The sequence below is a fragment of the Pezoporus occidentalis genome, unplaced genomic scaffold, assembly GCF_034315485.1.
Source record: "Pezoporus occidentalis ecotype Australia unplaced genomic scaffold, CSIRO_AGI_Poc_V1 ctg500, whole genome shotgun sequence".
NCBI classification, from domain to species: Eukaryota; Metazoa; Chordata; class Aves; order Psittaciformes; family Psittacidae; genus Pezoporus; species Pezoporus occidentalis.
This window is the reverse complement of record NW_026915837.1, coordinates 44,811-60,061: the sequence shown is the minus strand read 5'-3', so window position 1 is coordinate 60,061 and position 15,251 is coordinate 44,811. Positions and strand designations below refer to the sequence as shown.

Here is a 15,251-nt window from a genome sequence, read left to right as displayed (position 1 = left end):
CCCCCACCCAGTAGAAAAGAGCTAAAAACGGGGAGGGGGGGGCACAGGGGAAGGTGGGGGGACACTGGGGTAACCCATGGGGCTGCCCGCCCCCGTGGCGTGGCCCATAGGGCCCCCTAGGGGGGTGGCCCATCATAGGGTGGCCCATGGAGGTGGCCTATGGGGTTGTCACCCCCCCGCGTGGTTGTCCATGGGGTGGCATATGGGGCTGGTCCCTCCCCCCAGGGTGATCCATAGGGTGGTCCATGGGGGTTGTCCATGGGGTAACCCATGGGATGGCACATGGTGGTTGTCCCGTCCTGTGTGTGTCCCCCCCCCAAAGAGTGGCCCATTGGGGTGCCTGTGGGTGATGGCCCATGGGCAGTGCCCCTCAGGTTGGGACCCATGGCGGCAGCTTCCCATGGGGGTGTCCCCCAAGTGGTGGCCAGTGGGGTGTCCCATACAGGTTACTGCCCCTGGGGTGGCAGCTCATGGGGTTGCCCATGTGTGGGTCCACAGAGTGTCCCGTTGGGATGTCCCCCATTGGGTGGCCCATGGGTTTGCTCATAGGGTGTCCCATTGGGTGTCCCATGATGGTTGCTCCCCTCCCGGGTGGTGGCCCATAGTGTGACCCACAGCGTGGCACATAGCGTGACCCACGGGTCTGCCTGTAGCTTTGCCCATAGGGTGTCCCATGATGGTTCCCCCCCCCCGGGTGGTGGTCCATGGGTTTGCCCATAGCTTTGCCCATATGGTGTCCCGTTGGGTGTCCCATGCTGGCTGTCCCCGCGGGTGGCCAGGGGAGGATTTAGTTGCCGGCCATGCACTTGAAGCGGTTCTTGAAGAAGAAGAGGCGATGCTTGAGGCTGAGGCTGTCGTCGCGCGCCGCCGGGTACCGGTACCGCGCGTACTGGCGCTCCCCCTCGGAGCGGCGCCACGGCAGCGCCAGCTTGGACGCATGATCCACAACCACGTCCTCGCAGGAGCCCACGTGCAGCACCCCCAGCCCGTCAATAAAGAACTCTTTGGGGGGGGACAGGAGCCCCATCAGCTCATGTTCCCGTGTCCCACATCCCCATGTTCCATGTCCCCCCGTCACATATCCCACATCCCCATGTCCCTGTATCACACTCCCCACATCCCCATGTCCTATATTCCACATCCCATATCCCCATATCTCACATCCCCATGTTTCCATATCCCATATCCCCATATCCCACATCCCAATGTCCCATATCCTATAACCCCACATCCCACATCCCCATATGCCCATATCCCACATCCCCATATCCTACATCCCCATATGCCCATATCCCACATCCCCATATCCCACATCCCCATATGCCCATATCCCCATATCTTATAACCCCACATCCTCATATCCCATATCCTATAACCCCACATCCCATATCCCACATCCTCATATCCCACATCTCCATGTCCCATATCCTATAACCCCATATCCCATAACCCCACATCCCCTATCCCCACATCCCCATATCCCATAACCCCACATCCCCTATCCCCATATCCCACATCCTCATATCCTATAACCCCACATCCCCTATCCCACATCCCCATATCCCACATCTCCATGTTCCATATCCCATAACCCCACATCCCCTATCCCCACATCCTCATATCCCACATCTCCATGTCCCATATCCTATAACCCCATATCCCATAACCCCACATCCCCTATCCCCACATCCTCATATCCCATAACCCCACATCCCCATATCCCATAACCCCACATCCCCTATCCCCACATCCCCCTGTCCCACACACGTCCCCTGTCTCTCCCCGTCTCCCCCCGCTCACCGAGGTGCGCCACGCGCCGCAGCCGGGGGTCGAACCCCACCTGCCGGACCTTGTCCGTCCGGGCCAGGAAGAAGTTGACGACGCCGTCGGTGACGACGCAGTCCGGGAACCCCGCGAGGCGGTGATGGAAGCCGGGCCGGGCCCGCAGGCAGTCCCCGCCCGCGCCGCCCGCCCGCACCGAGAGCCGCTGCCGGTAGGTGGTGGTGAACCCGGTGATCTCCCGCACAGCGCCACCCACCTGCGGGAGCACCGCGGTCACTGCGGGAGCCGCCCGGGGACGGGGAGCGCGGTCACACGGGAATGGGAACCGCCCGGGGACGGGGAATGCGGGGAATGGGAACGGGGAATGGGAGCAGACACGGGAATGGGAACGGGGAATGGGAGCAGACACGGGAGTGGGAACGGGGAATGGGAGCAGACACGGGAATGGGAACGGGAATGGGAATGGGAGCAGACACGGGAATGGGAACGGGAATGGGAATGGGAGCAGACACGGGAATGGGAACAGGGAACGGGAGCAGACACGGGAATGGGAGCACGGAATGGGAGCAGACACGGGAATGGGAACAGGGAATGGGAGCAGACATGGGAATGGGAACGGGAACAGAGAATGGGAATGGGAGCAGACACGGCAAGGGGAACGGGGAATGGGAGCAGACACGGGAAGGGGAACGGGGAATGGGAGCAGACACGGGAATGGGAAAGGGAACAGGAGCAGACACGGGAATGGGAACAGACATGGGAATAGGAATGGGAATGGAAACAGGAATGGGAATAGACACGGGGATTGAAAAGGGAACAGGGAATGGGAGCAGACATGTGAATGGGAACGGGAACTGGAACAGACATGGGAATAGGAATGGGAACAGCAATGGGAATGGGAATTGGAAAGGCAACAAGAAATGGGAACAGGAATGGGAATAGGAACAAACATGGGAATGGGAATTGAACAGACATGGGAATGGGAACGGGACCCACGAGCACCGGCAACAGGAACCTGGACCCCGGCATTGGTACTGGAACCACCATGGAACTGGGAACAGGAACCAGGAATGGGACCTGAACCCAAGATCCAGCACTGGCTCTGGCCACCAGGAACAGGGTGGAAACAGCCCCCGAACCCTGGTTCAGGGACAGGATTGGGATGGGAACAGCAGCCCTGCCGCTAGCTCCGGGAATGGGTTGAGAGCAGCACCCGAGACCCTGGGATGGGGCTGGGACTCGAGAGCCCCGGCATCGACCTGCGGGACCAGGAGCTCCTGCATCACCCACCCGCAGCCCCCCCAGCCCCAGGGCACCTCTGGGCCCCCCGCCCCGGGTACCGGGACCCCCCCGCACCAGGTCCAGGCTGGTTCTCTCCAGCACATCCACGAGCTTCTCGAGCCGCGTGCGGGGCGTGAAGATGAAGTCGTCGTCCACCCACAGCACGTACTTGGTGGTGACCTGGGACACGGCCAGGTTCCGCCCCGCGAACCAGCCCTGTGGGGACAGCGTCAGCCCCACGCCTGCCCCACTGCACCCCATGGTAAACCCATGGCACCCCACAGCCACCCCATGCTCGCCACATGTCCACCCCACAGCAGCCCATGACGTCCACAGCACCCCAAGGCATCCCACAGCACCCCATGGTAACCCATGGCATCCATAGCACTCACAGCACCTGGTGGCACCCACAGCACCTCAAGGCACCCCACTGCATCCCATGGCACCCAACAGCACCCCAAGGCATCCCACAGCACCCCATGGTAACCCATGGCATCCATAGCACTCACAGCACCTGATGGCACCCACAGCACCTCAAGGCACCCCATTGCATCCCATGGCACCCAACAGCACCCCATGGCATCCCACAGCACCCCATGGCATCCATAGCACTCACAGCACCTGATGGCACCCACAGCACCTCAAGGCACCCCATTGCATCCCATGGCACCCAACAGCACCCCATGGCATCCCACAGCACCCCATGGCATCCATAGCACTCACAGCACCTGGTGGCACCCACAGCACCTCAAGGCACCCCATTGCATCCCATGGCACCCAACAGCACCCCATGGCATCCCACAGCACCCCATGGCATCCATAGCACTCACAGCACCTGATGGCACCCACAGCACCTCAAGGCACCCCATTGCATCCCATGGCACCCAACAGCACCCCATGGCATCCCACAGCACCCCATGGAACCCCATGGCAGCCCACATCACCCCACAGCACCCTATGGCACCCCACAACTCTCCACAGCACCCTATGGCACCCCTGGCGGAGCACAGCCCGCACCTTGCCGAAGGGCATCACGTAGTGCTCCAGGTGGGGCCCGCTGAGGGGCTCGGGCCGGGGGCTGTCGTCGGCCACCACCACGGTGACGCCGGGGTAGAAGCGGCGAATGCTGGAGAGGAGCCCCCGCAGCTTCTCGTAGCGCAGGAAGGTTTTGGTGGCGATGGTGACCAGCGCCGAGACGTTGTAACCTGGGGGGCAGGCAGGGCTGGGAGCCGTGGGGAGGGGATCCCCCCAGGGAACGGGACAGAGCCATGGGGGGAAAGGGACTGGGGCACACACTGGGGGGCACTGGGGGGACACTGAGGGCACTGGGGAGGCAGAGGGGGCATGGGGGGGGGCACTGGGAGAGCACTGGTGGGGGCACTGGGAAGGCACAGGAGGCACTGAGGGCATGGGGGGGCACTAAGAGCACTGGGGGGGGGCACTGGGGCTCAGTCCCAGTCACCTCCATCACCATCGCTGTCTCCAGGACCGTAGAGCCTCGGCGCGGGCGGGTGCCGGATGCGGATGGCGAAGGCGGCCTCGTGCCCGTGGGTGCAGAACTGCACTGGAGGGGCAGCGGGCGCTGGGCGGCACCGGCACCCCCCCACCGCGGGGACCCCCACCCCATCCACTGAGCCCATGGGCCGGCACCCACCTGAGCCCACCCGTGGACCAGCTCCCATCCACATCCCACCCATGGACAGCACCCATCCGCATCCCACCCATGGACCAGCACCCATCCACATCCCACCCGTGGACCAGCACCCATCCACATCCCACCCATGGACCAGCACCCATCCACACCCCACCCATGGACCAGCACCCATTCACATCCCACCCGTGGACCAGCACCCATCCATATCGCACCCGTGGACCAGCACCCATCCGCATCCCACCCGTGGACCAGCTCCCATCCGCATCCCACCCATGGACCAGCACCCATCCACACCCCACCTGTGGACCAGCACCCATTCACATCCCACCCGTGGACCAGCACCCATCCGCATCCCACCCGTGGACCAGCACCCATTCGCATCCTACCCATGGACCAGCACCCATCCACAGCACCTACCCAGAGCCCCCCCTGGGCCCAGCACCCACCGATGTCGGCGGTGTCGGGGTGGAACACGGTGTTGGTGTAGGTGACGAACTGGAGCTGCCGGTTGAGGTGGTCCAAGCGGGTGCTGGCCATGGAGAGCTGGGGCTGCCCCTCGCCGCGCAGCAGCACCCCCTCCACCACCGCCGCCACCGCCAGCGTCCCCATGGAGGCTGTCAGGTTCACCTGGGGCAATGGGGGGCAATGGGGGCAATGGGGGGCAATGGGGAGATGTGTCCCACGGTGTGCCCTTGATCTGCCCTCCCTGCCCTCCCCCGCTCCTCACCTCATAGCTCTCCCTGCTGGCCGCCTGCAGGCTGAGCCCTGTGGGACCGGAGATGGGCGCAGATGAGTGGGGCAGAGGCCTCATGACCCCCTGCCCCACAGCGCCCTCCCGGGCCCCCGGCCCCTCTCACCGGGCACCAGCACCGTCTGCAGCGGCCGCACCTCCACCCCCTGCGCCGGGTACTCCAGGGGCGAGTTAGCGCGAACGATGAGGAGGCGATCGGCCGGAGACTGCACCCTGTGGGGAGCGCGCAGTGGGTGCCCTGCCCCATAGCACCCTGCCCCGTACCGCCCTGCCCCATAGCGTCCTGCCCCATAGCGCCCTGCCCATAGCACTCTGCCCCATAGCACCCTGCCCCGTAGCGCCCTGCCCCACAGAACCCAGCCCCATAGCACCCTGCCCATAGCTCCCTGCCCCATAGCGCCGTGCCCCGTAGCACCCTGCCCCATAGCACCTTACCCCATAGCAGGTGCTCATCCTGCCCCATGGTGACCCTTGCTGGTCCCACCCTGCCCCACACGAGACCAGGGGGTCCCATCCTGCCCAACGCAGATCCCCAGCAGGTCCCGTCCTGCCCCACGGTGACCCCGCTCCCCCCGCGCTCCCCGCTCACCGCTGCCGGTACGAGCGGAACTCGCGCTCCCGCTGCTGCTGCAGCCGCCGCTCGCCGGGGCCGAAGCTGCTGCCGAAGTCAACGGCGCCGCGGCCCTGCCCGAAGAGCGGCCCCGGCTCCGCCGCGCACGAGCACCCGTTCCCGGGCAGCAGCCTGCGGGGGGCGGAGCGGAGCCGATTGGCCAGCATGGACCAGTATGGAACGGTATGGAACGGTATGGAACGGTATGGACCCATATGGACTGGTATGGACCAGTATGGATCAGCATGGACCAGTATGGACCAGTATGCACCCGTATGGATCAGCATGGAACAGTATGCACCCGTATGGGCCAGCATGGAACAGTATGGGCCAGCATGGATCAGCATGGAACAGTATGGACCGGTATGGACCAGTATGGAACGGTATGGAACGGTATGGATCCATATGGACCAGTATGGACCCATATGAACCGGTATGGACCAGCATGGAACAGTATGCACCCGTATGGACCAGTATGGGCCAGCATGGAACAGTATGGGCCAGCATGGATCAGCATGGAACAGTATGGACCAGTATGGATCCATATGGACCGGTATGGACCAGTATGGATCAGCATGGACCAGTATGGACCAGTATGCACCCGTATGGACCAGTATGGATCAGCATGGACCAGTATGGACCAGTATGCACCCGTATGGACCAGCATGGATCAGCATGGAACAGTATGGACCCATATGGACCGGTATGGACCGGTATGGACCAGTATGGACCCATATGGACCGGTATGGAACGGTATGGACCAGTATGGACCCATATGGACCAGTATGGACCCATATGAACCGGTATGGACCAGTATGGAACGGTATGGACTGGTATGGACCAGTATGGAACAGCATGGACCGGTATGGATCAGCATGGACCAGTATGGACCAGTATGGACCAGTATGGACCAGTATGGACCAGTATGCACCCATATGGACCAGTATGGACCAGTATGGACCCATATGAACCGGTATGGACCAGTATGGACCCATATGGACTGGTATGGACCAGTATGGACCAACACGGACCAGTATGGACCAGTATGGATCAGCATGGACCGGTATGGACCAGTATGCACCCGTATGGACCAGTATGGATCAGCATGGAACAGTATGGACCAGTATGGACCCATATGGACCAGTATGGATCAGCATGGAACAGTATGGGCCAGCATGGACCAGTATGGAACATTATGGACCAATATGGACCCTTATGGATCAGCATGGACCAGTATGGACCCATAAGGACCAGCATGGATCAGCATGGAACAGTATGGAACAGTATGGACAGGTATGGACCAGTATGGACCAGCATGGACCAGCATGGACCAGCATGGAACAGTATGGAACAGTATGGACCAGCATGGACCAGTATGGAGCAGTGTGGACCCGCATGCACCAGTGTGGACCAGTATGGACCAGTGTGAACCCATATGGACCAGTATGGACCAGCATGGGCCTGTATGGACCAGTATGGAGCAGCATGGGCCAGCACGGCCTCGCCACCCATGCTGACACCTTCCCACCACCCCCAGTCACCCCGCAACAGCCCCATGGCTCCACCCCCAGCCCCGGGGTGCTCCATCCCTGGGTCCCTGGACTCACCACCCTTGGGTGCCACCCGAAGCAACGGCTGCTCCCAGCCATGGGTGCCGCTGTCCTGAGGTTCTCATGTCTATGGGTCCCCCCACCCATGGGTACTCACACCCCACGCGTGCCCCCATCCTGAGGTGCTCCCCACCCCCGGGTGCACCCACCCACGGGTACTCCCCCACCCATAGGTACCACCCAACGGCTCCCCCCACCCATGGGTGCCCTCATCCCCCCCCCCCATGAATAACCCCCACCCTTGTGCCCCCCGCCCCCCAACCGTGGGCCCCGCCCTCACTCGATGACGTCACGGCGCAGGCGGAAGGGCACGTGCGGGTAGGCGCGCGCGGGCCCTCGCGGGGGGGGCGGCAGGCGGGGGGGGCCGCTCAGGTCCACGCTGGGGGGGCCCGCGGGCACCCAGAGGTGCAGCAGCAGCGCGAGCGCCGAGGCCACGCCCACCGCCAGCGCGCACGAGCGCGGCGCGCCACGCATGCTGCGGCCGCCAGGGGGCGCTACAGCGGCGAGAGGGGGCGCAGAGTGACCCCGAGTGACCCCGAGAGTACACGGACACCCCCCACCCCCCCCCGTGCCCCCCCGGCACCCTCCAGAACCTCCCATTGCCTCCCCACTTCCTCCCAGTGTCCCCGCGAATCCCACAGTGTCCTTGTGTGCCCCAAGCCTCTCCAGCACCCCCCTGTCACTCCCAGTGCCTCCCAGTGTCCCCCAGTGCCTCCCAGTGCCTCCCAGTGCCCCCCAGTGCTCCCAGTGCCTCCCAGTGACCCCCAGTGCTCCCAGTGCTCCCAGTGGCCCCCAGTGCTCCCAGTGCCTCCCAGTGTCCCCCAGTGCTCCCAGTGCCCCGCAGTGCTTCCACTTCTCCCAGGGCATCCCAGTGCCCCCCAGTGCCCCCCAGTGCTCCCCAGTGCCCAGTGCCCCCCAGTGCTCCCCAGTGCTCCCCAGTGCCCCCCAGTGCCCCCCAGTGCTCCCCTGTGCCCCGCAGTGCTCCCAGTGCCCCCCAGTGCCTCCCAGTGTCCCCCAGTGCCCCACAGTGCTTCCACTTCTCCCAGGGCATCCCAGTGCCCCCCAGTGCCCCCCAGTGCTCCCCAGTGCACCCAGTGCCCCCACTGCTCCCAGTGCATTCCAGTGCCCCCCAGTGCTCTCCAGTGCCCCCATCATTCCAGTGCTCCCAGTGCTTCCCAGTGCCTCCCAGTGCTTCCCAGTGCCCCCCAGTACTCCCAGTGCCCCCCAGTGCCCCCCAGTGCTCCCCAGTGCACCCAGTGCCCCCACTGCTCCCGCTGCCCCCTGTCATTCCAGTGCTCTCAGTGCTCTCCAGTGCCCCCCATCATTCCAGTGCTCCCAGTGCTTCCCAGTGCCCCCCAGTACTCCCAGTGCCCCCCAGTGCCCCCCAGTGCTCCCCAGTGCACCCAGTGCCCCCACTGCTCCCAGTGCATTCCAGTGCCCCCCAGTGCTCTCCAGTGCCCCCATCATTCCAGTGCTCCCAGTGCTTCCCAGTGCCCCCCAGTACTCCCAGTGCCCCCCAGTGCTCCCCAGTGCACCCAGTGCTCCCACTGCTCCCAGTCCATCCCATTGCCCCACAGTGCCCCCCAGTGCTCCCCAGTGCCCCCTGTCATTCCAGTGCTCTCAGTGCTAACCAGTGGACCCCAGTGCCACCAGTGCCCCCCAGTGCTTCCCAGTGCCTCCAGTGATACCCAGTGCCCCCAATAATTCCAGTGCCCCCAGTGCCGCTTAGTGCCCTCCAGCGCTTCCCAGTACCCCTCCCAGTGCCCCCTCATCATTCCTGTGCTCCCAGTGTTCCCCAGTGCCTCCCAGTGCTCCCAGTGCCCCCAGTTCTCCCAGTGGCCCCAGTGCCTCCCACTGCCCCCCAGTGCCCCCAGTGCTCCCAGCACCCCCAGCATCCCCAGTCTCACCTCGGGCTGGCTGCAGGTCTCTGGGGGGGTCTCAACTCACGCTCATGGCTCTGTCCCCCACAACACCGGCCTGGAGACATAGGGACAGCGTCAGGGCCAGGGGACACACCCTGACACCCCCAGGGGTTTTGTGCAGGGAGGGTGGGTCAGGAATGGGGGGTCAGGACTGGGGGGTCAGGATGGGGGGGGAGGAATGGGGGGCAGGATGGGGGGGTAGGATCGGGGAATCAGGAATGGAGGGGGTCAGGATTGTGACGGTTTGGGAACGCTGGGCCAGGAATCAGCGCACAGGATTGGGGATGCAGCATTGGGGGTTCAGGAGTGGAGAGATCAGGATTGAAGGGGTCTGGCAATGGGGGGCAAGGAATAGGGGAACAGGATTGGGAGATCAGGAATGGGGGGGTTAGGAGTGGGCGGGGTCAGGTTTGGGGGGTTAGGCAATGGGGGATAAAGACTGGGGGGGGGTCAGGCAATGCGGCCAATGCGGGGATCGGGGGATGTGGAGGCCGGGGTGGGAGCTTAGGGAGAAGGGAGATGTCGGCAGGTGCCCCCTCTCGCCTCGACCTGTAGCGATATGGAGGCTCTCGATGGCCCCGGCCCTACCTGGCTCCGCCGGCGGGTCCCGGCACCGGGGGGGGGGGTTGTCGGTCGGTGTCTGCGGGGGGGGGGGGGGGGGAAGGGCGCCCCCGGCGGCCCCGGTTGGGAACGGCACCGCCGCAGCCCCGGGAAGGGCGGGAAGCCGGGGAGCGGGGGGAAACAGCGGGGAGGAGGCGGCCGCCGCTGTCACCGGCGCATCGGGGCTGGCGGGGGTCGGGATAGGGCCCCCCCCTCTGTTTATCCCCGGGTCCCGCCCCCCCTGTGAGGCGGAGGCTCCTGGTGCCACAGGCCGGGCTCTGCCCAGTCGTGGGCAGAACAACGGCCCCATTGAGCCCCGGGGGGGTGGAACGGGGGGGGCCGGGACTGCCTGCGGCGGGGGGGACCGGAGGGGAAATGGGAGGATGGGGGCTGGGATTTGGGGGCTGGGGAGGGAATTGGGGGCTGGGAATTGGGGAGCGGGGGGGGAGGGTCCTGGGGGTCGCGGGGGGGGGGGAGAGGGGGGAGGCTCACCCTGGAGCGGGGCCGGACCCCCTCCTCCCGGCTCCGTTAATCACGTGACAAAGCGCCCCCCACCTCCCCTCAATCCCCCCTCAGGGATGCTCTGCACGCTCTCCACCAATCAGGGCGCGGGGTTCGCCTGCATCCAGCTCAGCCAATGGGGAGCCGGCATCCCCGCCTCTGCCTGCGTCATCGCGCTCCGCCTCCCCATTGGCTGCCGCCAGCGCTGACTCGGCCCAATCGCGGCCAGCCGCGGGAGGAGCCATCGCCCTGCGGCCACGGCCTCAACACCGGTGACGTCACCACGACGCATTGACCAATAGAAGACAGCAGAGCTCAGACGGGCAGTCACGCTGACCAATCACTACGCGGAACGCGAAGCGCGGGGGCGGGCGCGGGGAGGTGTCGGGCGGAAGCTGCTCGGTGAGGAGGGCGAAGATGGCGGCGCGGCGGGGCCGGGGCCCGGGCCCGGGGCCGCTGCTCCTCTCGGTCCTGGCCGTGCTGGGCCCGGCGCTGCGGGGCGCCCGCGCCGCGCTGGACCTGCAGGAGCTCGGCGAGCTCAAGTACGGCCTCGAGATCCTGGCCGAGCCCGTGCTGGCCGGGCAGGTGCGCGGGGCTGCGGCCCGGGCGGTACCGGCGGTGGGGCTCGGCGCGGGGCTGGAGGCGCTGCCCGGGGACCGGGCTGAGGACACCGCGTGTTCCAGTGTGGTTCACCCGGGCATGGGGCTGGGGGCTCCGGGCCTTCCCTCAGGCGCTGAGCGGCTCCGGTGGCTCCCCACAGGGCAGGAACCCGGTAGCTCGGTCCCCTTTGGGCAGGGTGGGCTTGGGGGCAAGTGAGGCACGGGGAGGGGGGCACCGGTGCCCTCCAAGGACCCCCCCGAGCCCCGTGTCCCCCCCAGCGCCCGCCGGGGGACGTGGTGACGGTGGCCTCCAAGTTCAAGCAGCGCTACGAGTGCCGGCTCCCGGCGGCGGCCGTGCGGAGCCCCCCGGAGCCCCTTGAGGACGCGCAGCTCTACAACGGCTCCGGGGTCAGCGAGCTCCTGCAGCCCATGGCAGCGGCTCCCTGCCTCGTCAAGGTGGGCTCTGGGGCACGGGGTGGGCCCTAGGGACAAAGGGTGGGATTTGGGGGCCCCCATCCCTGTTCACCCTATCTTTTCCAGACCAAGGACTGGTGGACCTACGAGTTCTGCTATGGGAAGCACATCCAGCAGTACCATGTGGAAGGTGACGGTGGCACAGGGAGGATGAGGGGGGCAAATTGTCCCTGATGTCGCCTCCAGCCTCTGCCACTCTGGCCTCTCACTGTAGAGTCGGAGATCAAAGGAGACATCCTCTTCCTCGGCTATTATCAGTCAGCGTTCGACTGGGATGACGAAACAGCCAAGGTTTGGGCTCCATCCCACCTGCATGTGCCAGCACCCAGCCCGTGTACGAGCCAGCAGAGAATCCCCAGCTCCAACCCCTCTGCAGGCCTCCAAGCAGCACCGGCTGAAGCGCTACCACAGCCAGAGCTACGTGAACGGCTCCCACTGCGACCTCACTGGCCGGGCCCGCGAGGCCGAAGTGCGGGTGAGGCTGCAGCGGCACTGGGTGATGGTGACAGTGATGGTGATGGTAGCGGTGATGGGGATGGTGGTGGTGGTTGTGATGATGGTGGTGGTGGTGATGATGATGATGGTAGCGGTGATGGTGGTGGTGGTGGTGATGATGGTGGTGTGGTGCTGGTGATCATGGTGGTGGTGGTGATGGTGATGATGATGATGGTAGTGGTGGTGATGGTGGTGGTGGTGCTGATGGTGATGATGATGATGGTAGTGGTGATCATGGTGGTGGTGGTGATGGTGATGATGGTGACGGTGTTGATGATGGCTCCACCCCCCAGTTCCTGTGTGAGGAGGGGGCTGGTGACCACCTCGCCCGTGTGGATGAGCCCCAGTCCTGCTCCTATGTGCTCACGGTTCACACCCCCCGCATCTGCCACCACCCGCTCCTGCGGCCGTCCCCCAGCGCAGCGCCGCAGCCCATCCTGTGCCAGCCCGCGCTCAGCCCGGCCCAGTACGTCCAGTACGTCCGGGCCCAAGTCTGTGAGTAGTGGGGCCCCCCAGGGGTGGGTGCAGGGTGGGACCCCGCAGGGGTGATGAGGGTCCCCCTCTTGTGTCCCTCCAGCGGACACCAAGCGGAAGGTTGAGGAGATCTCGGAGGAGCTCAAGACGTTGGACACGAAGCTGTGGAGCGAGAGGGATGTGGAGACCCCTGGGACCCCCCCCGAGGGGGCACCGGTGGCCCATGGTGACGGTAGGGCCCGTGTCCCATGGCCAAGGAGCCATCGTGGCGGGGGGCAGCCGGGCCCACGTCCCCTCCTCTTCCTCCCCCCACCAGCCACGCCGAGGGATGAAGCAGACCCAGCCAAGGAGCAGGGCCACGAGGTGACCGGTGAGGATGGCGGCCACCAGGACAGCACCAGGGTGAGTCCCCCTGGGTGTCCCGTTGTGCAGGAGCCACGCTGGGCTCCTGCTCCATCGCCCCCTCTCCTCCTGCAGGCGGAGGAGCCATCCCCGAGGGCCGCTGGTGGCCGAGTGACCGGTGAGTCCTGCGGTGGCGCCTGCTCCCTGTGCCCCCCGCTACGGCCCCAGCCCCCCCGCCTGTCCTTTGCTGTGGTCACCTTGTAGATCCGAGGAAGAAAATCCACTTCAAAGTGATCCGGAGCCTCGGGGACCTGCTCCATTTCATCGAGGAGCTGAAGGAGAGCTCCAGAAAGGTGGGTGACCACGGGGAGCTCTTCCTGGCCTCGCCTGTCCCCTTGCCTCTGAGGGGTGTCCACGGGAACCTTCCCTCCACCTCTAGGCCAAGGAGAAGGTGAGTGAGGAGGAGGAGGTGGTGGGAGAGGCAGCGGCCAAGGCCCTCCCAGCCCATGAGGAGCCCTCAGTGGGCGACAAGGAGCGGCCAGAGGAGGAAGAAGAGGATGAGGAGGACGACGAGGACCTCCTGGGTGGCTTTGAGAAGGAGCTGGAGGCCGTGCTGCTGCCACGGGAGCAGATGGCGCAGCTGAAGGAGGAGGTGAAGACCGAGATGGAGAAGGAGTTTGACAACATCATCAATGAGGTGGGGGAGGGAGCTGGGACCCCCCTGGCCGGGCTGCCCCCCCCCCCCCCCCCCCCCCCCGAGCCCCCTAAACCCATCACCTGCAGGTGGAGGATGAGCTGGAGACCGAGGGGCTGAAGGGCGAGTTTGACCGGACCCGGGCCTCCAAGTCCTTGGCTTCCACCCTCAACCGCCTGATGGACAAGTTGGACAGGGGGGGCGAGAGGGAGGATGAGGAAGGAGCTGGGAGGAAGAGCAGGTCCGGGCACCAGGAACCCCCCCAGGGCCACCCCCAGAGTGACGTGCGGGAGCTGCTGGCCAAGGAGGGGCTGCGGGCAGAAGGTAGGGGCTGGGGGAGCCTCCATCACCCCAACCCTCCTCTTCCTCCATCACCCCCAACCCTCCTCCTCCTCCAGCACCCCCATCCCTCCTCTTCCTCCATCCCCCGAACCCTCTTCCTCCTCCATCCCCCCCAACTCTCCTCTTCCTCCATTCCCCCAACTCTCTTCCTCCTCCATTCCCCCAACTCTCTTCCTCCTCCATTCCCCCAACTCTCTTCCTCCTCCATTCCCCCAACTCTCTTCCTCCTCCATTCCCCCAACTCTCTTCCTCCTCCATCCCCCCCAACTCTCCTCTTCCTCCATTCCCCCAACTCTCTTCCTCCTCCATTCCCCCAACTCTCTTCCTCCTCCATTCCCCCAACTCTCTTCCTCCTCCATTCCCCCAACTCTCTTCCTCCTCCATCCCCCCCAACTCTCCTCTTCCTCCATTCCCCCAACTCTCTTCCTCCTCCATTCCCCCAACTCTCTTCCTCCTCCAGCCCCCCAACTCTCTTCCTCCTCCATCCCCCCCCAACCCTCCTCTTCCTCCATCCCCAACCCTCCTCTTCCTCCATCCCCCCCCAACCCTCCTCTTCCTCCAGCCCCCCAACTCTCTTTCTCCTCCATCCCCCCCAACCCTCCTCCTTATCCCAGGGAAGATCGAGATCAAGATCGTGACAGCAGGGGGGGATGAGGCCGAGGGCCGGTGGCTGTCAGAGGAGGACACCAAGAACCTCAAGGAGATCTTCTTCAATGTGCTGGTGAGCGCGGGGGGGAGCGGCCCCCCATCATGAGTGTCCCCCCATTGCTGGGTCCCCCTGACCCGTGTCCCCCCCAGCTGCAGGGCTCCCCCGAGGTGCACCGGGAGCGGCGGCGGCAGCAGGCACTGCAGGACAATTACCGCTTCGTGTGGGGGGGCCGCCGTGAGCCGCCCCCCCCCGGGGACTCTGAGGACCCCGACTTGTGACCCCCCCCCTCACCCAGTGCTCTGCTGTGGGGCTGCCCCATGGCTGGGTCCCATGGACTGGTTTTGGGGGGGTCCCTGTGACGTGGGGAAGTGGTTTGGGGTGGGGGGGATATTGGAGAGGGGGTATTTTGTGGGGGTGTAATATGGGGAGGGGGTATTTTGTGGGGGTGTAATATGGGGAGGGGGTGATTTG

General features: G+C 65.1%; 2 protein-coding genes across 2 annotated transcripts; one reads left to right on the top strand and one right to left on the bottom strand.

Moving 5' to 3' along the window:
• Positions 1 to 651: 651 nt before the first annotated feature.
• B4GALNT1 (beta-1,4-N-acetyl-galactosaminyltransferase 1) lies at positions 652 to 8,182 on the bottom strand. The gene is made up of 10 exons (XM_062637112.1): positions 7,969 to 8,182; positions 6,058 to 6,210; positions 5,575 to 5,681; positions 5,445 to 5,482; positions 5,164 to 5,344; positions 4,526 to 4,627; positions 4,081 to 4,268; positions 3,139 to 3,279; positions 1,801 to 2,038; positions 652 to 1,002 (listed from the first exon to the last, which is right to left on the bottom strand). Exons 1-10 carry the CDS (start codon positions 8,160 to 8,162, stop codon positions 788 to 790), a joined length of 1,557 nt encoding a protein of 518 aa, XP_062493096.1. The 5' UTR covers positions 8,163 to 8,182; the 3' UTR covers positions 652 to 787.
• A 2,919-nt stretch (positions 8,183 to 11,101) lies between these two features.
• On the top strand, positions 11,102 to 15,175 carry OS9 (OS9 endoplasmic reticulum lectin). The gene is made up of 14 exons (XM_062637111.1): positions 11,102 to 11,296; positions 11,590 to 11,766; positions 11,851 to 11,914; positions 11,999 to 12,075; positions 12,161 to 12,259; positions 12,573 to 12,774; positions 12,857 to 12,985; positions 13,070 to 13,155; positions 13,231 to 13,273; positions 13,360 to 13,448; positions 13,535 to 13,792; positions 13,879 to 14,113; positions 14,746 to 14,852; positions 14,930 to 15,175. Exons 1-14 carry the CDS (start codon positions 11,129 to 11,131, stop codon positions 15,056 to 15,058), a joined length of 1,863 nt encoding a protein of 620 aa, XP_062493095.1. The 5' UTR covers positions 11,102 to 11,128; the 3' UTR covers positions 15,059 to 15,175.
• Positions 15,176 to 15,251: the final 76 nt, after the last annotated feature.

Excerpts from the sequence above, each read along its gene's own strand:
- OS9 (XM_062637111.1), top strand. The coding sequence starts at position 11,129 with ATGGCGGCGCGGCGGGGCCGGGGCCCGGGCCCGGGGCCGCTGCTCCTC. Across the intron at positions 11,915-11,998 it reads CCAGCAGTACCATGTGGAAG|AGTCGGAGATCAAAGGAGAC; the intron begins GTGACGGTGGCA and ends CTCTCACTGTAG. Across the intron at positions 12,775-12,856 it reads GTACGTCCGGGCCCAAGTCT|CGGACACCAAGCGGAAGGTT; the intron begins GTGAGTAGTGGG and ends GTGTCCCTCCAG.
- B4GALNT1 (XM_062637112.1), bottom strand. The coding sequence starts at position 8,162 with ATGCGTGGCGCGCCGCGCTCGTGCGCGCTGGCGGTGGGCGTGGCCTCG. Across the intron at positions 4,628-5,163 it reads CCCCGACACCGCCGACATCG|TGCAGTTCTGCACCCACGGG; the intron begins GTGGGTGCTGGG and ends CTGCCCCTCCAG. Across the intron at positions 1,003-1,800 it reads GCGGCGCGTGGCGCACCTCG|AGTTCTTTATTGACGGGCTG; the intron begins GTGAGCGGGGGG and ends CCCCCCCCAAAG.